This window comes from Chiloscyllium plagiosum, unplaced genomic scaffold (assembly GCF_037043375.1).
Source record: "Chiloscyllium plagiosum isolate Xiang-an unplaced genomic scaffold, Cpla_swu_hap1 HiC_scaffold_3, whole genome shotgun sequence".
Lineage (NCBI taxonomy): Eukaryota > Metazoa > Chordata > Chondrichthyes > Orectolobiformes > Hemiscylliidae > Chiloscyllium > Chiloscyllium plagiosum.
Genome location: NW_028270141.1, coordinates 94761003 through 94786652, shown reverse-complemented (window position 1 = coordinate 94786652; position 25650 = coordinate 94761003). Strand labels below are relative to the sequence as shown.

General features: G+C 40.7%; 2 protein-coding genes across 4 annotated transcripts in view; one reads left to right on the top strand and one right to left on the bottom strand.

Moving 5' to 3' along the window:
- Positions 1-936: 936 nt before the first annotated feature.
- Positions 937-21348, bottom strand: tstd3 (thiosulfate sulfurtransferase like domain containing 3). Its single transcript, XM_043685613.2, has 4 exons — positions 21084-21348; positions 11328-11504; positions 5821-5980; positions 937-1700 (listed from the first exon to the last, which is right to left on the bottom strand). Exons 1-4 carry the CDS (start codon positions 21190-21192, stop codon positions 1634-1636), a joined length of 513 nt encoding a protein of 170 aa, XP_043541548.1. The 5' UTR covers positions 21193-21348; the 3' UTR covers positions 937-1633.
- Positions 21349-21353: 5 nt separating this feature from the next.
- The window catches only part of usp45 (ubiquitin specific peptidase 45), a 159295-nt gene continuing 154998 nt past the window's right edge, over positions 21354-25650 (top strand). For 2 of the 3 annotated variants that reach the window (XM_043685585.2, XM_043685569.2), the window contains exons 1-2: positions 21528-21710; positions 23337-23445. In XM_043685585.2, the coding sequence (XP_043541520.2) occupies positions 23343-23445 (103 nt within the window). In that variant the 5' untranslated portion in view covers positions 21528-21710; positions 23337-23342. Of the gene's footprint in view, positions 21393-21527; positions 21711-23336; positions 23446-25650 lie in introns of those variants that run through there. The other variant, XM_043685574.2, reaches the window with a different exon arrangement.

Sequence of the window (25650 nt, the reverse complement as noted above, 5' to 3'; positions counted from 1 at the left end):
TGTTAAACATTTTCCTCATTGTCTCATATATCCAAAGAAATTTTATTATTGGGTCACTGAAAGTTTTATGTTGCATTGGGTAGCATCCTCGTTTCTAAGCCAGAAATTCCAGCAATTACTCCTGGATGATGTGGTTCTGTTCGTCCAGCTGGAAGTTTTTGTTGCAAACGTTTCGTCCCCTGTCTAGGCGACATCATCAGTGCTTGGGAGTCTCCTGCGAAGCACTTTGTTTCCTCCGGTGTTTATACCACTATAAACACCGGAGGAAACATCAAAGAAGCGCTTCGCAGGAGGCTCCCAAGCACTGATGATGTCGCCTAGACAGGGGACGAAACATTTGCAACAAAAACTTCCAGCTCAGCGAACAGAACCACAACAACGAGCACCCGAGCTACAAATCTTCGCACAAACTTTGAACTCCTGGATGACTTTGCAAATGCATCTTCTGTTGTCATGTGGCCACGTATGTTGATTAATCTGATACAAAATGGTACACTTCAAGATATAGTCTCATGACAGGCTGGTAACCTGTTCCAGGAAGATAGTCACAAACAGTCAAACATACTTTGTATGCCTCACGTCAAAAAGTGCAGGATAGCTCCAAGTTAATTGATTGTGTAGTTATTAATAGAAAATTGTTTTTAGTGACTGCTTAAGTATCAGAGTTAGATTTTTTAAAAAACGTATCCTGTTTGTCCTTTATTTTATTTAGCTATGATAAAGTAATAGTCTTAGGCTAGATTATTTTGTATCATAAAAAAATTATTTGATCAGGTGGTTTGTGTTCTGCTGAAATTCTGTAGAAGGCACATTGGACTCAATGTTACTTGCCTTTCTCCACACATGCTGTCAGGACTAGGTGTTAATTGTCAGTTAACATTAACTGGTACATGGCAATACTTCCACCGATCTGAGTTTACTGGCCAATCACAGTCATTCAGTATAAAATGTTTTCCCTTTATTTTGATTTAACTGTCTTGAGCGCAAGATAAAACTTGTTTTTCAGCAATAATTAAATGATTTGAAGTTTAAAAACGGTTCTAAATATAGTTTCTTATACAGTTATTTCAGGTAAAAGCCCACATTTTTGTATACAAGTGGTTTCTGAACATTGCACATTTGGTCATATTAAAGCTGTCCAAATATATACTTCAACCAACATCTATACATGCAGTAACACTCACATGCATAAGTTCTTAAATGAAGATAAACTGCAAGGGGGCTGAAAGAAAATAATTCCATGTGGACAAACATGTTCTCAAATGCTAGTGACAACTTACAAAATATTATTTAGCAGGGGTATGAAATTTAAAAATGCAGTTCCATCATACAGAATAAACAAACATGTTTGGCTTAATACAAATTTTGCTGATGATAAAGAATACAGTACATAGATAAATTTAGCCTGCTTGTTTTTTATTCCAAAAGCATACCATGGTAAAGTTGGTCACAATCAGTTTTGTAAAACCATTTTTCAAAGCTTTCACAATTCTCAACTATACCTAAACTATATTTTTAGCTAAAATGTAAGAAAAGCTCAACTATCAAAAGTGCAGATTTAATATTCCTGATGTCATTTTTATTTCTTCATATTTCTTTGGGGAAAAAAATTCTGGAAGAATCTCAAAGTAGTTCAACGCTGATGTTCAGCAAATTCACATTTCACCCATTCTTCCCAACCACCAGGGAAATGTAGAGCTCTGAAACAAAAAAAAAACAAACACTCAGCTAGATAAATAGTGGAATGACGTATAAAGATTAAAAACAATGATAAATTGTCTTAAAACATCTGATACCACTTGAAATACAGTAATTGTTCTAGAACTGAAGATAATCACTTGTTTTCATTAAAGGTTGACACTTCACAAACAAATGAATGCTAATGCATATTTCCTGAAAAATACATATTCTCTAATAGCAAGGTGTGTCTGGATGCACTAAACACTGCAAAGGTTACGAGCCTTGACAGATTTCATACTACAATTGGAATATTAAGACTTTAATCTGTATATATGTTGGCTAAATCAAATCAGTAATACCAATGGTGAGATATGCTCAGAACATGTAAGGGACAGTTTTCTGGATCAATATGTTGAGAAGACAACTAGAGAACAAGCCATCCTTGACTGGGTATTGTGTAATCAAAGGAATACTTGGCAATATACTTGGATATGTGACCATAATAGAGAATTCTTTATTAAGATGGAGTTTCATTGTTGATTGAAACTAGATAAATAAAACTACAACAGTACGAGGTACAAAGTTTGTGCGAAGATTTGTAGCTCGGGTGCTCGTTGTTGTGGTTCTGTTCGCCGAGCTGGAAGTTTTTGTTGCAAACGTTTCGTCCCCTGGCTAGGCGACATCATCAGTGCTTGGGAGCCTCCGGTGTTTATAGTGGTCTGTCCCTGCCGCTTCCGGTTGTCAGTTTCAGCTGTCCGCTGTAGTGGTTGGTATATTGGGTCCAGGTCGATGTGTTTGTTGATGGAGTTTGTGGATGAATGCCATGCCTCTAGGAATTCCCTGGCTGTTCTCTGTCTGGCTTGCCCTATGATAGTAGTGTTGTCCCAGTCGAATTCATGTTGCTTGTTGTCTGCGTGTGTGGCTACTAAGGATAGCTGGTCGTGTCGTTTCGTGGCTAGTTGATGTTCATGTATGCGGATTGTTAGCTGTCTTCCGGTTTGTCTTATATAGTGTTTTGTGCAGTCCTTGCATGTGTACAAAATACCATGCAAGGACTGCACAAAACACTATATAGGACAAACAGGAAGACAGCTAACAATCCGCATACATGAACATCAACTAGCCACGAAACGACACGACCAGCTATCCTTAGTAGCCACACACGCAGACAACAAGCAACATGAATTCGACTGGGACAACACTACTATCATAGGGCAAGCCAGACAGAGAACAGCCAGGGAATTCCTAGAGGCATGGCATTCATCCACAAACTCCATCAACAAACACATCGACCTGGACCCAATATACCAACCACTACAGCGGACAGCTGAAACTGACAACCGGAAGCGGCAGGGACAGACCACTATAAACACTGGAGGAAACATCAAAGAAGCGCTTCGCAGGAGGCTCCCAAGCACTGATGATGTCGCTTAGCCAGGGGACGAAACGTTTGCAACAAAAACTTCCAGCTCGGCGAACAGAACCACAACAGTATGAGATACAAGTTGGTTACACTAAATTAGGGAATGTTACTTAAAAGATGGTGGTTCATAGGCAGTGGCAAATCATTTAAAAAGGGTACACTGGGTAAAATATTTTAGTTCTCTTCACAAAAGTGTACACAAATAACATCCCAAAAATGTTGGGGAATGCAGGATCCAGTGAGGAGGAAATAAAGGAAATCACGTAAATACTTTTGGGTGAATTGATGGGATTGAATGCTGCTCAATCCCAAGTACCCAATAACCTGCACCCCAGAGTACGTAAGGAAATATGAATAATAAATACACTGGAGGACATCTTTCAAGATTTTATAGACTCTGGAACAGTTCCAATGGATTGGAGAGTAGCTAATGTAACCCTATTATTTAGAAAAGGAGTTGGAAAATAGAGTTATAGGCTGGCTAGCCTAACATCGGTAATGGCAAAAACATGAGAGTCCATTATAAAAAATTTAATAGCAGGGCACTTAAAATAGTGACAAGATTGGACAAAATCAGCATAAGTTTACAAAAGGCAATTCCTGCTGGACAAATATATTGGATTTTTCTTTTGAGGATGTACCAAGTAGAATTGACAAGTAGAAGCCAGTGGATGTGGTTTAAGTCGGTTTATTTGTATTTTTCGAAGGCTTTAGATAAGGTCCGACACAAATGATTAGCTTGTAAAATTAAAGTGACTGGGATTCGGGGTAGTCTACTGACATGGACAAAGAACTGATTGGCAGAGAGGAAACAAACAGGTCTTCTGAGTAACAGTCAGTAACTGGTGGGATACCATAGGAATCAGTGCTTGGACTCCAGCTATATACATATTAACGATTTAGATGAGGGAACCAAGTGTAATATCTCTACGTTCGCAGATGACAAAGCTGAGTGGGAGGGTGAACCGTGAGACGGATGCATTAATCCCTCAGTGTGATTTGGACAGGCTGAGTGAGTGGGCAAATGCATAACAGATGTAATGTGGATAAGTGTGAGGTTATCCACTTTGATAGCAAAAATAGGAGGACAGATTATCTAAATGGTACCAGACAGGGAAAGGCGAAATGCAACAAGACCTGATGTACTTGTACACCAATTGTTGAAAGTAAGCTTTTAAGTGCAGCAGGTATTAAAGGGAAATGGTATGTTAACGATCATAACAAAAGGATTTGAGTACAGGGGCATGAATATCATACTGCAGCCATACAAAGCCATGGCGAGAGCAGACCTGGAGTAGTGTGAGCAGTTGTGATTTCCTCATCTGACAAAGCACGTTCTGGACACGGAGGGAGTGATACAAAGGTTCTCCAGACAGAATCCTAGGATGGCAGGACGGATGTATGAAAAGAGACTGGATTGGTTATGACTATTTTTAACTGGAGTTTGGATGAATGAGAGGACAATCTCAGAAACCTATAAAATCATAATAGAACTGGACAAGGTAAACATGGGAAGGATGTTCCTGATGACCAAAGAGTCCAAAACCAGGGGTCACAGTCTCACGATGTGGAATAGGCTATTTAAGACTCAGATGAGGAGAAACTACTTCACCTGGAGAGTGGAAAGCCTTTGAAATTCTCTGCCACAGAAGGTGGTTAAGGCCCAAACATTGAACATTTTCCAGGAGGTCTAATAGGATCAAATAGTACATGGAGAAAGCAGAAGCAGGTTTTGGGTGATCAGCTATGATCAAATTGAATGATGAGCAGACTCAAAGTGTCTAATGGCCTACTGCAGTTAGATTACAACGTACAATTCTGAACTCCCAATACAACATCAAAAACGTAAAAACTACAAGTAGATTCAGAGTATTATCAAGATTTATGGGTTGCAGTTTTGAAAAGATTCAAGCTGAGAAATTTTTCATATCAGGTTAGAAGACTCAGTAACCATAAGTTGTCTTCAACATTCTGAAGACCTATAATAATATAAATAGCAACCACTTTCCATAAGTCAGCTGGCAACAAGGCAAACATTTAAGAATCACAAAGAATTAAGTAAATACTAGAATAAAACATTTTCAATGAGGTTAGATTATGTTTTCAGAGGATCAATATTTATTTCAAATGAGAAGTAGCCTTTTGTTTTAAACAAAAGCAATACAAAACTATGGAGCACGCATGGGATTGGGAGTAAAGGCGATGGCTTTTGTGGTTAAAATACCAGCAGACTGGACAGGGTAGGAAACGAATAGGTGCGACACGGTGGCTCAGTGGTTAGCATTTCTGCTGCACAGCACAAGGGACCCTGGTTGAATTCCACCTTTGGGTGATGGCGGAGACTGTATGGGTTTCCTCCTGCAGTCCAAATATGTACAGGTTAGGTGGATTGGCCAGGGTAAATTGCCCATAGAGTCCAGGGATGTGCACAGTACATAAGTTAGCCATCGGAAGTTTAGATTACAGAGATTGAAAATGGGCTGGGTCTGGGTAGGAATGCTCTTTGGAACATCAGTGTGGACTCGATGGGCCAAATGGCCTGCTTCCACACTGTAGGAAATCCATGGTTAATGCCAACACAGCCACAATTCAGAATCTTTTCTTGGACTGTGACACTTGTGAATTTAACCTCATTCAATTGCAGAGCTATGATTTAATTTTGATCAGCAGTTTGTTTAGGTAACTGAGCAAGAAAATAGAAAGTAAAAAGTAACGACCTGCTGTAGCCCAGTGACATTGCAGTCTCTAAAGCTTTCTTGCTCCTGACTCCTGCCAAACATGAAAAGACAATTTTGTCGGACGTGGATGGCATCTTTCCATTGTAGGTTTCCATAAATTTGCTTGAATCCAACTTCAAGGCTTGCTCCACTTCTCCCACTTTAGATAATTGGAACATTAAATCAGTGCAATCTATATTTAAGACACTCTACCAATAAGATATTTAGCATAAAAAATTGCAATTAACCTTTTATACGTTGTCAGTGATCCAAGGAAACATTTTTTGCCATTCACCTTTATTGTGCTTTTCACAGGTTCCATTAAATATTTATATTTGGAAATGCAAATAGCAGCTTTAGTTTTATACATCAATCTGTAGTAACGTGTAATCCAGTTATAAAATAGAAAGGAGAAAGTAAAACCCTGCAATTAAGGTTGTGTACATACCCTACAAATCAAATTTATTGTATCCATACTGTAATAAATTCTTGGAACAACCTATTTGACAATACTTACAAACTTAGATAATTACAATATTTACTGTTAAAATTTTATTTAAAATAAACAATGTTATGTCCTATTCATGGAAAAAACAAGGAAAATTATTCCATAAGCATGCTTCTTCACAGCATTCGCCTTCCAACTTATTTTTTGCCATTCAATCAAAGGATGTAGGCATGCTGGAAAAGGCAGCATTTATTGCAAGTCCCCAGTTAGTCATCGCAGGGAGGTGGCTAGTCCCTCTCCTGAACCACTGCAGTTCATATTCTACAGGTACTCCTACAGTACTGTCAGCTAAAGTGTTTAATAGTCATAAAGATGTACAGTACAGAAAAAGAACCTTCGGTCCAACTTGTCCATGCCGATCAGATATCCTCACCCAATCCAGTCCCATTTGCTAGCACTTGGCCAATATCTCTCTAAACCCTTCCTATTCATATACCCATCTAGATGCCTTTTAAATGTTGCAATTGTACCAGCTTCCACCATTTCCTCTGGCAGCTCATTCCATACACACAACCCTGTGTGTGAAGAAGTTGCCCCTTAGGTCCCTTTTATATCTCATCCCCCTCACCCTAAACCTATGCCCTCCCTCCCCCCAGGGAAAATACCTTGTCTATTTATCCTATCCATGGCCCTCATGATTTAATAAACTGCTATAATAGCGACACGGTGGCACAGTGGTTAGCACTGTTGCCTCACAGCGGCAGAGACCCGGGTTCAATTCCTGCCTCAGGCGACTGACTGTGTGGGGTTTGCACATTCTCCCCGTGTCTGCGTGGGTTTCCTCCGGGTGCTCTGGTTTCCTCCCATAGTCCAAAGATGTGCAGGTTAGGTGAATTGGCCTTGCTAAATTGCCTGTAGTGTTAGGTGAAGGGATAAATGTAGGGGTATGGGTGGGTTGCGCTTCGGCGGGTCGGTGTGGACTTGTTGGGCTGAAGGGCCTGTTTCCACACTAAGTAATCTAAATCTAAGGTAATCCCTTAGCCTCCGACACTCCAGGGAAAAAATCCTCAGCCTATTCAGCCTCTCCCTACAGCTCAAATCCTTCAAACCTGGCAACATCCTTGCAAAACGTTTTTGAACTGTTTCAAGTTCCACAACATCCATCCGATAGGAAGGAGAGCAGGACTGCACATAATATTCCAAAAGTGGCCTAACTAATGCACTGTACAGCCGCAACATGACCTCCCAACTCCTATACTCAATGCACTGACCAATAAAGGAAAACATTCCAAATATCTTCTTTCTTCACTATCCTATCTACCTGTGACTCTACATTCAAGGAACTATGAACCTGCACTCCAAGATCTCTTTGCTCAGCAACACTGCCCAAGAGCTTACCATTAAGGTGTATAAGTTCTGCTCTGATTTGCTTTTCCAAAATGCAGGGCTTTGCATTTATCCAAATAAAACTCCATCTGTTGACCCAGTGACAGTGATAACATTCCAGGCTAGAATAGCATCTGACACAGAGTGGTGTTCTCTTGTAGCTGCTCCTTGTCTTTCTAGATAGTGAAGATAGTGAATTCTAGATATGAATTTGGAAGATTTCACTATAATTTCATAGGATTCCTCTTTTTACTTTTGTTAATTAATAGGAAGTGTTTGTGTTTGGTAATAATATGAATTTTTTAAACAAATGGTTAAAAAGCAGGGTGGGGGTGGTTAAAAAGCAGCAAACTACAGGTTGATTAGCCTAACATCTATTGTTGGGGAAGTACTGGAATCAATTATTAATGGAATAATAGCTGAACATTTGGAAAATCATTATCTGATCACCACACTCAGTATGGCTTAATGAAAGGAAAATGGTGCCTGACTATTGTGTTGCTGAGTTTCTTTAGGAAGTCTTAACCAGAGTGGATAGAGGGGAACCAGAAGGGGTGTTTTATTTGAATTTCCACAAGGTATTTGACAAGATACCTCCCAAAAGATTAAGTCGAGCAAATGGTTTGGGAGGTAGCACATTGGCATAGATAGAGAATTGCATATTGTGCAGGAAACAGTGAGTGGGCATTAGGGTTTTTTTCAAGTTGACGACCTGTAACCAGTAAGGTTCCACAAGGATCAGGGTTAGGACTGCAACTGTTCAAATATATAAAAATTACTTGGAGGAAGGAAGTGAATGTACGTAGCCAAATTTACAGACAACACAAAAATAGGTGGTAAGACAAGTTGCAAGAAGGATCAAACAGGTTTAGATATATATTGATAGGTTATGTTTGCCAAGCTGGGAAGTTGATTTGCAGACATTTCATCCCCTGTCTAGGTGACATTTTCAGTGCTTTGGAGCCTCCTGTAAAGCACTGCAATACTATCTCTTCTAGAATTTGTGGTTCTGTTCCTGCTGCTTCCAGTTGTTTGTTGTTGTGGCCAGTATATTGGATACAGGTCTATGTGCTTGTTGATGGAGTCTGTGGATGAGTTCCATGCCTCTAGAAAGTCTCTGACTGCCCTCTGTTTAGCTTGTCCTATGATCGTTGTATTGTCCCAGTTGAATTTGTGGTCCTTCTCATCTGTGTGTATAGCTATTGGTCATGGCGTTTAGTGGCTAGTTGGTGTTCGTGGATGTGGATTGCTAGTTGTCTGCCTGTTTGTTCTACGTAGTGTTTTGTGCAGTATTTGCAAGGAATCTTGTAATTACATTTGTCTTTCACATTGGTAAAGGGTCTTTTATCCTGGTGAGTTGTTGTCTGAGTGTGGCTGTCGGTTTATGGGCTGTCATGAATCCCAGTGGTTGCAGAAGTCTGGCTGTCAGTTCCGAGACTTTTTTTTTAAATATAAAGGTAGCGTGACTAGTGAGTTAAGTCGTGGCATGCCCTCATTGCATTGTTAGGCATCTGTGGGTGAAGTTGTGGGGGTATCAGTTCTTGGTGAAATTCTGTAGAGGTGTTTTCTTCTCTTTGCATGTTGAGAGTGCTGCAGTGTGTTGTAGCCCTTTTGAACAGGGTCCAAATGCAGCTTCTCCTGGTTGTTCAGGTGGTTGATGTGGTAGTTCAGGACCTGGTGTGTGTGTGTCGCTTTTCTCTACACTTTTGTGGTGCATTCACCGTTCTGTGTTCTGTTAATTACTTTTGACCAGCACATGATGGGTACAGGGTCTTTTGTTTTGGTGTTGGTGTCTGAGCATGGCTGTTGGTTTATGGGCTGTCATGAATCCCAGTGGTTGGAGGAGTCTGGCTGTCAGTTCCAAAATGTTTTTTTCATACAATTGTTTAAAATCTATCAAGTTTTTGGTCATCTACACTAATATCTCCTTCTGTGGTTCAATATTAAATATTGTAAAAATTGTGCATGAGAGAACATTTCAAAATATTAAAGGTTGTTTTTGAAAAGGTCTTTACAGTTAGACAGAAATGTGAACTTCAACAAGCTAATTTATACAGGCACAACACAAAGTGAAGTACTCAAAAGGGAAACAATAAAAAGGCTAACAAACAAACTGCTGTGGAAAAAAAACTCACCAGGTGTGGAGGCACCTGTGGAGAGAGAACCTGAACTCATGTGGAATCTAATATAACTGGATCAAAACTAATCCACAGCAAACTCAATTGCGAATAATACCTGAAAAGTGTGATTACAACACAGTCCACACAAATCCTAAATCTCGTCTCCACAGTTCCCCTCCACCATGTAGCATGGTGCCACAACTGCATCAACGGGATAAAATGAGGGCAAATTTAAGTACACAAAAACTTACCAGTCATAACATTTTACAGGCTAGTAGCAGCTACAGAATCACACATCATTACAAACTGTAACTTCAGTGTAACACAAAAATTATTCTTGGTCGAATATGCCCTGCTGCTTTTCATATTTAACATCAACTAGGCTAAAATCGCATATAATTGACTTTGAAATGGTCCCAAATGAATAACCATTTTAGAAGGCATCAAACCTCAGCCACATAGCATGCTGAGGAGTCACATATAGACACAAAGAGGGGAGGTGACTTCCTTTGTAGAATTCAAATGAAGTCATTTGTGGCAATGCAAAAGCTATCCTGAAAAGTGCAGACTTATCGAACTATACTCCATAACTTGCCAGAATGGGTTATGAATTCAATCTCTAGGTTGCTAATCCACTAAACAATGTGGCATTTGTTCACATTCTTCCAGAACACCAAGCTTAACATTTTCCATTAATCTTGTTGCTCCTTAAATGCTGCAGCTCATTCCAGGTTACACAAAAATAAATATTTGATAACACCAATCCCTCAAGATGTACTTTCAAATGGATCCTGTACTTGCTTTACCTAGTCTCACACAATTCTGAAAGTACCATATCAAATTCATTTTGTTCTTGTTTCATGCATGTTATATATAACCTATAGAAAGGTTCCTTCAAGGATGTCTCCTTAAAGGCTAAACAACCACAAACGTATCAGGTTATTCTGACAATCAAGACCTGTCATTTTCCTCTACAATGTACCTACGGCTTGAATCAGTAATGTCCTATTGTCCAGCACTGTACACAACAAACTAGGTTCAGTCTGGGGGAGGTGATGGGGCGATGATAATGTCAATGGACTAGTCATGCAGAATTGCAGACTAACATTCTATGGATACAAACTCAAATCCTGCCATGGTGAAATTTGAATTCAACAATAAAAAATAATCTGGAATTAAAAGTCAGCCTAATAGTAAAAAGTAGTGAATTGTCATTAAAAATAAATCTGGTTCAGAAACCTTGAAGGAAATCCTCCATCCTTACCTAACCTTGTCTATATTTGGATCCAGATACGCAGCAAGGTTGACTGTCTCCTGAAATGGTCTTGGAAGCCACTCAGATCAAGGCCAATTACGGACTGACCTTGAATACTGCATTTCTAGCAATATTAAAACCCACAAACACAAAACATAAAACACATCACCATTAGCACCAGGAGCTGAATTCAAATAAGTTGATGAAATAATCCAAAATTCTATTTCTTTTATTACTGCTGCACACAGTTATAAAAATGGTGTACCGGCAAGCAAATTATACTCAAAGATATACTCACATGGCACATTTATAGATCCAGGAATTTGTCCATATTCCTTGATTTCCCAAGGTTCTCTGACATCAATCACAATTGTTTTTGATTTAAGCAACTGTTTTAGTTCCTGATAGGTGACAGATTCACAGGGAGCTGTACAAACACTCCAGTAACTGCTGTGCTGGGTTAGGTAAAATGGAGCTATAAAAAGTATTAAAAGGTTTGAAGTTATAAAAAACCTCAAGTTCTTAGATACTTTTGATTAAGTACAAGGGCTTTGATACAAAATTAACAGCATGGATATCTTGAAGTAATTTAACCATACAATAATTAGCAAAATTGGTACAATTTCAATGACAGCAAATAGAATATAATGCAGGATCTCACTGTAAAACATCCATTTATAACCTGACAATAATTAACATGAATTAAGCAAATACATTGCTTTCATGCTCACTGATACTCAAATGTACAGGAATGTAAGTTTTTTATTCATTTGTGGGATGTGGGTGTCACTGGTTGGCTAGCATTTATTGCCCCTCCCTAGTTGTCCTTGAGAAGGTGGTAGTGAACTGCCTTCTTGAATTGCTGCAATCCCACCTGCTGTGGGCTGAACGACAATATCTTTAGGGAGGGAATTCCAGCAAGAGTGAAGGAAAGGCAATACATTTCCAAGTCAGGTGGTGAGTGGCTTGGAGAGGAGCTTGAAGGTCATGGCATTCCCATATAGCTTCTGCCCTTGTCCTTCTTGATGGAAGTGGTCATGGATTTGGAAGGTGCTGTCTGAAGATTTTTGGTGAATTTCTGCAGTGCATTTTCTAGATAGTATATACTATTGCTACTGAGTGCTGATGGTGGAGGGAGTGGGTGCTTGTGGATGCAGTGCTAATCAAGCCGGCTGCTTTGTCCTAGATGGTATCAAGCTTCGTTAGCGTTGTTGGGCCGCACTCATCCAAGCAAATGGGGAGTATTCCATCACACCTGGCTCGTGCCTTGTAGATTGTGGAAAAGCTTTGGGGAGAAAGGTGTGTTACTTGCTGCAGTATTCCTAGTGTCTCACTTGCTCTTGTTGCCACTGTTTATGTGGCGAGTACAGTTGAGTTTCTGGTCAATGATAACCCCCAGGATGTTGGTAGTGGGCGATTCAGTGATGGTAACAACATTGAATGTCAAGAAGCCGTGATTTGATTGTCTGTTATTGGTGATGATCATCGTTTGACATTTGTATGGCATGAATGTTCCTTGTCACTTGTCAGCCCAAGCCTAGATATCGTGCAAATCTTGGACATGGACAGCTTCAGTATCTGAGGTGTCACAAATGGTGCTAAAAATTGTGCAATCATTGGTGAACATCCCACTTCTGATCTTATAATGGAGGGAAGGTCATTGATGAAACAGCTGTAGGTGAGAATATGGTGCTGCAAAAGCACAGCAGGTCAGGCAGCATCGGAGGAGCAGGAGAATTGGCTAAAGGCCTTCATCAGGATTGAGGCTTGCGGGTTGGGGCTGACGGATAAATGGGAGGTGGTGGGGTGGGAGGGAGGTAGCTGGGAAAGCGATAGGTGGATGAAGGTGAGGGAGAAAGTAATAGGTCAGAGGGGGCAGTGATGGACTCCCATTTATCTCTCAGCCCCCAATCCATAAGCCTCATTCCTGATGAAGGGCTTATGCCCAGAACCACACTCTTGACTCTGATCTCTAGCATCTGCAGTCCTCACTTTCGCCCAACAGCTGAAGATGGTTGGGCCAAGAACATTACCGCAAGGAATTCCGGCTGAGGGTCCTGGACCTGAGATAACTGACCAACAACTATGACCATCTGTGTGTCAGGTATGACAACAGAGAGTTTGCCCCCGATCCTCAATGATTCCAGTTTTGTTAGGACGCCTTGATGCCACACTCAGTCAATGCAGCCTTGATGGCAAGGGCCGTCACTCTCACCTCTGGAATTCAGCTCTTCTGTACATGTTTGAACCAAGGTTGTAATGAGGTCAGGAGCTGGACGGCCCTGGCGGAATCAAAACTGGGTGTCACTGAGTTGGTTACTGCTGAGTAGGTGCTGATTGATACCACTTTCCAACACCTGACTAATGATCGATTGTAGATTACGGGCGGTAATTGACTGGGTTGGATTAATCCTGCTTTGTACGTACAGGTCATACACAAGCAATTTTCCACATTGTCAGGTAGACGCTAGTGTTGTAACCGTACTGGAACAGCGTGGCTAGGGAAGCAAGTTCTGGAGCACAGGTCTTCAATAATATTGCTGGAATGTTGTCAGGGGCCATAGCCTTTGCAGTATCCAATGTCTCCATCCGTTTCTTGATATCACATAGAACCAAATTGGCTGGAGACTGGTATCTGTAATGCTGGGAACCACTGGAGGAGGCAGAGATGGATCATCCATTTGGCACTGCAGGCTGAAGATTGCTGGCAAAGCTTCAGCCTTATCTTGGCACTGATGTGCCGGGCTCACCTATTATTGAGGATGGGGATATTTGTGAAGCCGCCTCCTCCTCCAATGAGCTGTTTAATCATCCAGCATCATTCACAACTGGATGTGGCATGGCCAGAGAGCTTAGGTCTAATCCATTGGGTATAGGATGACTTAGCTCTGTCTACCACTTCTTGCTTATGCTGTTTGGCATGCAAGTGGTTCTATTTGGAGGCTTCACTGGGTTAAAACCTCATCTTCAGATGTACCTTGTGCTGCACTTGACATGCCCTCCTGCACACTGCATCGAACCAGAGCCGATATTCTCGCTTGATGATAATGGTTGAGGGGGGGAATATGCTGGGCCATGAGGTGACAGATTGCGCTGGGGTACAGTTCTGCTGCTGTTGATGGCCCACAGTGCCTTAAAGGATGCCTAGTCTTGAGTTGCTAGATCTATTCAAAGTCTGTCCCATTTAGCAACGTAAATAGTGCCCCACAACACGATGGCAGTTATTTTCAACGTGAAGGTGGGACTTTGTCTCCACAATGACTGTGCAATGGTCACTGATACTATCATGGACAGATGCACCTGCAGCTGGCAGATTGGTAAGGATGAGGTCAAGTATTTTTTTTTCTCACTCTTGTTGATTTCCTCACCACCAGCCACAGACCCAGTCGTGCAGATACTTCCTTTAGGACCCGACCAGCTTGATTAGTAATACTGCTGCCGAGCAACTCTTGGTAGTGGACCTTGAAATCCCTCACCCAGAGTACATTTTGTGCCCTTGCCATCCTCGGTACTTCTTCCAAATATTGTTCAATATGGAGGAATACCGATTCATCAGCTGAGGGAGGACAATACATCATAATCAGGAGGTTTCCTTGCCTATGTTTAACCTAAAGCCATGAGATTTCATATGGTCCAGAGTCAATATTGAGGACTTCCAAGGCAACTCCCTCCTGACTGTGTACCACTGTGTTGCCATCTCTGCTGGGTCTGTCCTGCTTGTGGGACAGGGATGGTGATAGTGGTGTCTGGGACATTGTCTGTAAGGTATTATTCCACGAGTATGTCAGGTTGTTGCTTGACTAGTCTGTGAGACACCTCTCCCAATTTCGGCAATAGCTCCCAGGTGTTAGGAAGGAAGACGTTGAGGGTCGAGCAGGCTGTTTCTGCCATTGTCTTTTCTGGAGCCTACGTCAATTCCATGTGATCCATCCAGTTTCATTTCTTTGTAGCGATCAGTACAACTAAATGGCTTGCTAGACCCTTTCAGAGGTCAATTGAAAGTCAACCACATTACTATGGGTCTGGAGTAACGTGTAACAACTGACCTACATATAGGTCGGACGAGATGGGGATGGCAGATTTCCTTCCCTGATGGATGTTCATGAACGAGATGGGTTTTCCTGATAATCGACGAAAGTTGTAACAAACAGAAAAATATAAACAGTGGTAATCTGATAGCATGTCGTATAAAATCAGAAAGCAATCATCATTTTCTTACAATTTTGAAAAATATCACCTAATGTATTTTCTGGGGCGAGTGATCAAATATTTTCTTCAACTAAGGTGTGGGATGCTCTTTGGAGACTGGAGGGCCAAATGGCATTTTCCTGTTCTTCAGGTGCTGAGCTGTCTTCTCCAAGGTAATAAAGTAAACAGCTTGAGGGGCATTGGTTTTATTTTTAAAATTTGGGATAATAGAAGCATAAATAGGTGGGGTCAGGCTCCCAGCAAACAAGAGTTTTAGTTTAGCTTTCAGCAGTTGCTGAGTCTTGAAGCTGGGTATGGAAGCGGTTATTTATTTCACAACTTAAAGCTGGAGTTGTCTCTTCTGCAAGAATTGTACACAAGATGATCTGCTTTAGTCAATTTGCCTTTGCCAAGGATGTATTTATGGGATGTTATTATATCGGAACAGTTGCTGTTTAGTAGTTAAATAATCTAGTATTCTGTTAAGTTTTCCAGAGTTAAAGTTTATCAGTTCTTCTTTCTTTTGTAGGTATTTTGACTACACGATGAAAAGGAAGTGTGTTTTGCTCAAGCCAAGTAGTGTTACCAATCAAATTACCTCTGGAACACAGCATCTTACACTTGCCTTTAAATAAAAGTTAGCCTAGACACTACATCCTTGTTATATTTGAAGGGGATTTGGTCAGGTCCATAACATTGGTTACAATTAGAAGTTAGGATAAAGTTCAGGATTAACTTTCTCATTTTATCCCTGATCTTAAATTTAAAGGGGTTAGGATTAGGATTACATTAGAGCTAGGCTAAAAATCAGTTATTAGCAAGTGCGTTAATAATGGAAACTGTAAATGACAACATCATAGTATTCAATGCACCTTCTTTAATTAGGCTAGTAAGAAGCACTGGATATAAGTCTGAATACTTCCCAAAATACCACAAAAATGTAACTAGATCTCATTCAACAAATAAGTCTTAAATTAAATCAGCATTGTTATGCTCTAATTGTGGAATGAGAATGCGCTTTGCAGTATCCAAAGGTAATACTGTATAAGATCCAAAGTCTACTCACATCCTTTGTAATTGCCTGATCTTTTCTGTACTCCTGAACACCTTTCACACTTTTAGAACGGTGAGTCATTTCAAGTCAATGCCTAGTGCACTAACAATACATTTCAATCAAGCTCAGACCCAATTTAAAATCAGGCCAATGTCATGCGATAGTCAGACCTGATCTCATTACAATTAAAAGGGAAATGACCAAGCTTTACAAGTTACATTGATTTTCTGTCATCTTATCCTTTCAATGAAGTTCAATGCAAAGTGGAGATATACCAACTCATATGTCTACTAGACATTTTAAAGTGAAGTTAATAGTTTTCAAATTAAATCACGCATCTATTTTCTTTCAATCATGTAATGATATTGTGAGGATGACTGCACTACAGGGGCTGAAAGTGGAGGAAATCAGGTTTGTACTTGGAGAAAGAGATCATCCATTAGTTGTGCTCTGCCAGATATCATTCACACCTTTCCCTTCTGTTACATTTCTCAGTAGAATTTCTCCTCTATCAAAATTTTCCACTATTCTTCCCTTCTCTATTCAGACGTAAACACTTACACCTTTTATTTCTTTGCCCCAGTATCACCTCCTTAGACTTACATGATAATGTTCATGAAATAATCATGATTAGACTAGATTCTCTAGTGTGGAAACAGGCCCTTCGGCCCAACAAGTCCACACCGACCCTCTGAACAGCAACCCAACCAGACCCATCCCCTTACATTCACCCTTGACTAATGCACCTAACACTACTGGCAATTTAGTATGGTCAATTCACCTAACTTGCACATCTTTGGACTGTGGGAGGAAACCGAAACAGCCGGAGGAAACCCACACAGACATGGAGAGAATGTCTGTGTGGAGTTTGCACAGTCGCTCAAGGCTGGAATCAAACCTGGGTCAAACCTGAGGCAGCAGTGTGACCAACTGAGCCACCGTGCCAGCCCATGATAATCATTTAAACTATAAAATATTGTGCATTTTAGCGAGAAGAGGTGAAAATACAATAATTTTCCTCAAAACCTATTTATTCCTGGCTTTACAACTTTCCATGGAAAATATTTTAGATTTATATGAATATCTTTTGCAATTCTGTGATGTCTCAAAGTGCTTTTGCAGCCAATTAAGTCATTTTTGTAAAAAAAAGTGTTTGTTGCCACTATGTAGGAAATTCAACTGCTATTTTGTAAACAACATTGCAAGAATCAGAGGTACCACTGTATTGCTGAGTACATTCTATGGGTCACTAACTAGTAAGAAAGATACAGAAGGATAAATTTTTAAGGGATTTGCACAGGGGTCCAAGAATTACCAGGTGGATTACTTAAATTGTGGAATATTTGATATTCTAGTAATAGTTGGGTAATTATTATTATAGGAGAAATGTTTTTGAAATGTTTTCATGAAAATTTGCTACATCAATGTGCTCCCAGTAAAATGAGAGAGATGTTACTGGATCTGGCTTTAGCTGACAAAGTGGGTCAAACATATTAAGTAGTGGAATGTTTTAGGGAAGTGATTTTTGCAATATAGTGCAAGTTAGCTACAGAAAAGGATAAAGAAAAGTCCAGAGTAAGAATAATTCGTTGGAAGTGATCCTCCCCCAATGGGTCGAGAACAGACCTGACATAGAAATTAGAATCAAAGATTGGCACACAAAACTCTGAGTAGATAGGAGGTAGATCAGATACAGTCAAGGAGATTGCCATGAGGGAAGAAAGGATAGGGCAAATAAACTGACAAGACAGGTAGCGTGAGTTGAGCCAGAAAATGGATTCATAGGGCAGGTGCCATACTGAGCACTAACTAGGCTGTATACAGAAGGCTAAAAACAAAAGTGGAAAAACAAGTACAAAAGACTGGTAACTTACAAGATAAAAAAGTCTTCTAAAAACATAAAGTTGAAAAGGTGATAGAGGAAGAGCGAGGCTGATTAGGAGCCTAAAAGGAGATTTACACAAGGAGAAAGGGAGAAAGGGAACGGCTGAGGTACTTAATGCGTATTGTACTAAGGAGAAAGGTTCTGTCCAACTCAGTGAAAGAATGTGTATTTGGCATGCTTGACGGGCTAAAATCTGAGAAGGCATTGGTTTGGCCATACTTTAGTCACAGAATACAACCATGGATATGGGCTGGGGAAGGAAGGGAGGAAAACACCAGCCATAATTTTCCAAATCTCTACTTACAGAGGTGGCGCTGGCAGATTTGAGACATGTAACTGTTATGCCCTTGTTCAAAAAGGGTGTAACAATAAAGCTAGCAACAACTTGTCAGTTTCATCTCAGTGGAGGGAAACCTTTTAGAAATGATAATTCATGGTAAAATTAACCACTTGGGCCAATGTTGATTAGATTGAAAGATAGCAAATGTAACTCCTTTATGCAAAAACAAAGGAGACAAAGCTGGAAACTACAAGCAAACTAGCTCATTATATGTCAAAGGGCAAATGTAAGAAGCTATCACCTAATAAGTCATAGAAGGGCAATTATCTAAGTTCAAGGCAATCAGGCAGAGTCAAAATGATTTTGGAAAAGGAAAATCATGTTTAACCAATCTAATAGAGTTCTTGGAAGAAGTAACATGCTGTGCATGACAGGAAATGGTAGATGTAATGTACTTAGATTTCCAGAAGTCCTTTTAGGAACACAGTCACCAAAGCTCACGGTACAGTGGGCAGCATATTGGCAATGACATATGATTGGCTAGCCAACTGGAAGCAAAGTGTCAGCATAAAATGTACCTTTTTCAGGTTGTCAAGATGTTATGAGTAGTGTACCATAGGGATCAACAATGATACATCAATGCTTACAATTTATGTAAATGATTTGGGTGAAAGCATGGAAGATGTGATCACCAAGTTTTCTGATGACACATGATAGATAGAAGTGTAAACTGAAAAGGACATAAGGAAGATACAGAGTGGTTAAGTGAAGGGACAAATATCTGACAATTGGCGTAAAACATAAAATTGTCCATTTTGGCACTGAAACAAAGTATTATCTGAATAGTGAGAGATTGCCTGGGTGACTTCATGCTTAAACTGCAAAAGGTTTTTGTGGTTTTTATGCAGATATAGCAAGTGATTAAGTAACCTAATGGGATATTGTAATTTGTTGAGAGAAAAATAAAATAAAAAGTAGGGAGGTTATGCTTCAGTTTTCCTGGACATTGATGAGACTGCATCTGGAGTACTACGTACAGCATTGGTCACCGTATTCAAGAAAAGATGTAGATGCATTGGAAGTAATTAACAAGGTTTACTAGATTGATAGCTGGAAAGGACTTATTGCCTTAAAAGAATAGTCAGAACAGGCAAGGGTTGCATCTAATGGAATTTCCTTGAATAAGAACAACATTCCCTCCATTTTTTCCATTGCTCAAAGCTTTGAGGTCAGTGCGTGGCAGCAGGTTCTGAAACTGAAAATCAATGTTGTGAAAACTGTTAGCATGTGCAGAACCTCTAAACAGCTATGCAACAATGTGGCTCTGAGGAACATTGAGTAAGGTATTATTCATCTTACTCAAGCAAACAAGTGATTGATTTGAAAGTATAAGATCCTGAGGGGTCTTGTCAGATTGGATGTAATGAGGGTATTTTGGTACAGGAGAATCAAGAACTAGAGGTCACTGTTTAAAAACAAGGGGCTTTGCATTTAAAATGGAGATGAAGCAAATTTTTTTCTTAGGGTTGTGTGTGTTTGGGATAATCCTGAAAAGGTGATTGAATACAATCATAGAATATTTTCAAGACAGAGACTAATAGATTCTTGTTAAGCAAGTGGGTGAGATTATTTGCAGGGGCTAGCCATGATTCATGAACAGAGTGAAAAAGACAAATAGCACACACTTACTCCTTGTTTGTATGAGAGCCAGAAAGGATTTAATATGGATGAAATGCATTTAACTATATTTGCTTCAGGTTTTAGTGAAGTATGGAAAGAGCGATGAGGGTTACACAGTTGATGTGGTAGGCATGGATAAAGACTGACACTGTCAGTCAAAGTTAGAACCCATGTAACAAACTGACAGTAGCAGCAGGCAAAACTGGCTGAGTGACAGGCAGCAGTGTAGATCTGCCGAATAGTAGGCGGGTGAGACTAGTTTAGTTTGGGATTATGTTTGGCATGAATTGGTTGGACCAACTGAAGAGTCTGTTTCCGTGATGTATGAAGGAGGCCCCTGTCCAAGAGTCTCCAGCATGGACGTCATTTCAAGATGAATGGGTACATTTTAATCCAGGCCAATGTTAACGGTTTCTCTTTCCACCGATGCTACTCGGTCGCTGAGTTTCTCGAGCATTTCCCACATTCCAGCATGCGCAATACTTTGCTTCTTGCTATAAAGGGAGTGGCAGTTTGGACAATGTGCTAAAGTGCAAACGTCGAGCAAAGGTATTGAACAAGTCAACGCTGCTTTTAACATTTCCCACTGGTAAAAAGAAAAAGATCCATTTGAATTGCTCACCCTCTCCCCACATCTAGGATTAAAATAAAAGAAGGAATTGAACATGGTGATATGAAACAAACAAAAACATAAACTGCCGGAGAAACTCAGCATCTATGGACAGAAAATAGAACTACCATTTCGACCCCAGCGACCCTTCTTCAGGACGGACTGTTTGTCATTGTAAACATAAAAATGTGCAAAAATGGTGAAATTAACATAATTATTTAGAGAGACATACCCAACTTCTGCCACCACACACACACGCTAGTTTCTGCAATGGGTGTGTTTCACTGCACAGAACCGGCACTTGCAACATTACTTTCAGTAAAGGTTACGAGCAGCTGGACAACTTTCCTCACTCACCCCAAGAGAGAGGCCGTTGGTTTCTGAGCTGTCGGCAGACCTGGGCCACCGAGCTCCGGCACGCAGTCCGCAGCAGCAGCGCCGAGACAAAGGCCAGCACACGGGTCATTCTGCAAGACCAAGAGGCTCGCGCGACCTAGGCCAAAGTTCCAGGTCCAACCGCCACCAGAATCAGAGTAAACCGTCCGACTTTCCAATGGAAGGGGGAGGGAGAAAGAGGAGGAGACTGGCACATGCGCGTTCTCTCTCACACACACACAAGCACGTATTTGATTACGGAGAGCAGCTGGAAGTCTCGCCTTCTGACCGGTAAAGTTGTTTAATGAGGGGAGGGGGTGTCAGTATCCCCAGCTTCCGGGGGTTCCGGTCAGCGCGAGTGCTGGAGCTGGCCCGCCGGGTTTTGCACATTGAAGCTGCGAGAAGGGGTCAGCGGCGAGAGGCTTCCCCTTCCGCCTCTCTCCCAGTCACTGCCAAGCCCTACCCCTTCACCGGGAGTCGCAATCTCTTCCTACCCCTTCTCCGCTCTAACTGTTAACGTTCCAGGTGGAAACCCGGGACGTGTCGGAGGGTTTGAGTGGGGACAGTGTGCAAGACAGATCGATCCAAAACGTTCGAGAGCAGCCGCCGGTATTTCACTTACTCAGTATTAAAAAGCCTGTCAGCAAGGCCCGCGTCTTCTAAGCAATCACTCCACTCCCGTAAATAAACTGCCGTCTTCGAATAGATTCTCTGCTCTTAACATTGCGGAGAAATCTTAACCATGTTTTGTGTGCACCGTTTGCACCGACTCAATTCCAGCACCGTAGATTGAAATGTGGTTGCTTTGGGGGTTTGCAATTACATTTAGTTTTGCATCCCTGGGATTTCCACTATTAGGGTGTTATCATCTCCAGCATTCCTGCTAAACTGCAAATTGGTATGATATGGCAACTTCATTTTGCGTGAAGGGGATCGTTTTAAAATCGTGTCACGATGACGGGACGTTTACAACTTTTTTTTGCAAAACTAACTTCGCAATAAAACTTTGTAAAATAAGTTACTAAATATCAACTATGACGATTCCTTGGGGATTGAAAAATACTGCAATATATTTTCAAATCTTGGATGCAATTTGCCACGGTTACAAGTTCCTTGAATTTCTTAAAGCTTGAGGAATACATTTATTAAATCACTCCTCGCCAGTTTAGTTAGGTCTGATTTTTTTTAAAAAATCACGCTCAGTGGAATCAATTTCTGAATCTAATTGTATCAAATTTTTATGTTGGAGGAAATTAGAAGTCCAAAATTTAAACATCTCCGGAACTAAAATTAGAATTCCTACTGTGTGGAACACGTCGGAGCTATCTGCTTTTTACCGTGATATGTAGATGTTGGACTGGTGTGGACAAAGTTAAAAATCACACAACACCAGGTTATTGTCCAACAGATTTATTTGGAAGCACTAGCTTTCCGAGTGCTGCTCCTCCTTCAGGTAACTAGTCGGTCCACTAGTAACATGATGAAGGAGCAGCGCTCCAAAAGCTGGTACTTTCAAATAAACCTGTTGGACTATAATCTGGTGTTGTGTGATTTTTTAACTTTAATTTTTACTGATTCATTTGATTTTTATTTGAATTTGGGATAAACAAAAATATGCTTAAACATTGCAACATGAAAAAGAGACAGCTTTAGCATTTGTTTTTGGACATGTATATAATACTTTTACCTCTTACTAGTCATATTATATGGCTTCCCTAGATTTGCCTGTAGTAATTGTTAATTTCTATCCTAAAGTCGCTTTGGGATAAACCTTTGAGGACCACCTGCTTTTTTTTTGTTTTTAAATGCCACAAAATATCTAATTGTTCTATCTGTATTTGTTTGTCTACAATAATAGTTTTAAACATATTTACTTTTCTGAAATGATATTGTCTGAATCAACTTTTTGTGACACGGATCAGTTTTGCAAGTGATTTCAAAGAATTGTATTGAATTCAAATAAACTGCGTTTCTTTACATTCTTGTGCCGGACCCTCACCCCAGTGTGAAGTGGGACTGCTATCACTCAGCATTGTGAAAAATAATCTTTTCCTGGCCCTCAAGTTATTTTGCTCTGATGTTCTGAAAAAGCTGTGATTTCAAGCCCATTTGTTTAAACTTTAAACAGCCATGCATTCGGGGTCTTAGTTTTTAATTTAAAAATTGTTTCTGTATTCAGTTTTTTGTTCCTTTGGTCCCTTGTGCAGTTAGTCATGTGGCATATTAAATTCTCAGTGACAGATGAGGGTAAAAGACCCATCCTCCCGATGTAATGGCGAAATGACAAAAAAAAACAGAAGGCCTGAGAGGTATCAAGATGATGATTCATCTGATGAAGTCGCAGGTAAAATGGTTTCTGTTTTCACAATAGTGATACTTTTCAACGTTAGCAAGATTGTTTCTTGTGCAGAATTGAATAATAGACAAAGCCAGTACAAATTACAATTTAAGATTCATCATGAGCACTATTGAGGTTTTTAAAAAACATGTAGTGCAAAGCAACTTACAAATCTTGCCAAATTGTTCTTCCTCTGGTCAATCCATACTTTGAAAGTAAACTTCTCCCATGTATGAATGCATATTTGTGATTTTTGAGAAAATTTGTAGCTCAGTTTGATATTCAGGTTGTAAGTTTGCTCGCTGAGCTGGAAGGTTTGTTTTCAGACATTTCATTACCATACTAGGTAACATCAGTGAGCCTCCAGTGAAGCGCTGGTGGTATGTCCTGCTTTCTATTTACGTGACTTGATTTTTTTTTAAGGTGGGTGATATCATTTCCTGTTCTTTTTCTCAGAGGATGGTAGATGGGGTCCAAATCGATGTGTTTATTCATGGAGTTTCGCTTAGAATGCCAGGCCTCTAGAAATTTCCATGCATGTCTCTGTTTAGCTAGTCCTATGATGGATGTGTTGTCCCAGTCAAAGTGGCATCCTTCCTCGTCTGTATGTAAGGATACTCGTGATAGTCGGTCATATCTTTTTGTGGCTAATTGGTGTTCATGTATCCTGGTGGCTAGTTTTCTGCCTGTTTGTCCGATCTAGTGTTTGTTACAGTCTTTGCATGGTATTTTGTAAATGCCATTTGTTTTCCTGGTTGTTTGACAGGCCCTTTAGGTTCATTAGCTATCTAAGTGTAATGGTAGGTTTGTGGGCTACCATGATGCCAAAGGGTCTGAGTAGTCTGGTAGGTGAATGTGAGGACTGCAGATGCTGGAGATCAGAGTCAAGATTGGAGCAGTGCTGGAAAAGCACAGCAGGTCAGGCAGTATCCGAGGAGCAGGAAAATCGACTTTTCCAGCAGGAACCCTTCATCAAGGAGCCCTTCGTCAAGCATGGAAATAGGCCCTTCGGTCCAACCCGTCCATGCCGACCAGATATCCCAACCCAATCTAGTCCCACCTACCAGCACCCGGTCCATATCCCTCCTAATCCTTCCTATTCATATACCCATCCAAATGCCTTTTGAGTGTTGCAATTGTACCAGCCTCCACCACTTCCTCTGGCAGCTCATTCCATACACGTACCACCCTCTGTGTGAAAAAGTTGCCCCTTAGGTCTCTCTTATATCTTTCCTCTTTCACCCTAAATCTTTGCCCTCTAGTTCTGGACTCCCCAACCCCAGGGAAAAGACTTTGCCAATTTACCCTGTCCATGCCCCTCATAATTTTGTAAATCTCTATAAGGTCATCCCTCAGCCTCCGACACTCCAGGGAAAACAGCCCCAGCCTGTTCAGCCTCTCTCTATAGCTCAAATCCTCCAACCCTGGCCACATCCTTGTAAATCTTTTCTGAACCCTTTCAAGTTTCACAACATCTTTCCGATAGGAAGGAGACTAGAATTGCATGGAATATTCCAGCAGTGACCTAACCCATGTCCTGTACAGCCACAACATGACCTCCCAACTCCTGTACTCAATACTCTGACCAATAAACGAAAGCATACCAAATGCTGAGTCTCTGCATTACTGCTTTAGCTATGAGCCCTGATATAGGTGATCCCATGGGTGTTCTGTTGATTATTTTGTAGGCCTTGGTATTGAATGTGAAGTGGGTGGAGAGGCACAGGTCTGCTAGTTTTAGGCTGTTGTCTTTGCTGATGAAATTGGTGCTGTCCAGTGTTTGTGTCCTTGGTTTCTCTAGTAGTGTTTCTTTGGCCAGGTTGATGGTAATTGGTGTGAACAGGGCTGATACGTCAAAGGAGAACATTATTTTGTTCTCTTCTAGCTTGGTGTCTTTGATGGCGTTCAGGAAATCTTGGGTGGAGTAATTGAATGCCATGAGTCTTCTAAGTATTTCAGTTTTCGGTGGAGCTCCTTGGCCAATCCGTTTGTTGGTGTTCCGGGTCGTGGGAGTATGGTTGGGGGGGACGGGAGCGGCTCTGGTTTGTGTGCTTTAGGTAGTCCTTAGAAGCAGGGTGTGTTGGATCCAAATGGTATCATTTTTTGGAAGTCTCTCTTGTTTAATTGTCCTGATTTCTGAAGCCTGCTCAATGTGGTGTGATATGGTTTTCTAGTTGTGGGGTCAGGTCTATTGCCACCTGTTGGTAAGTA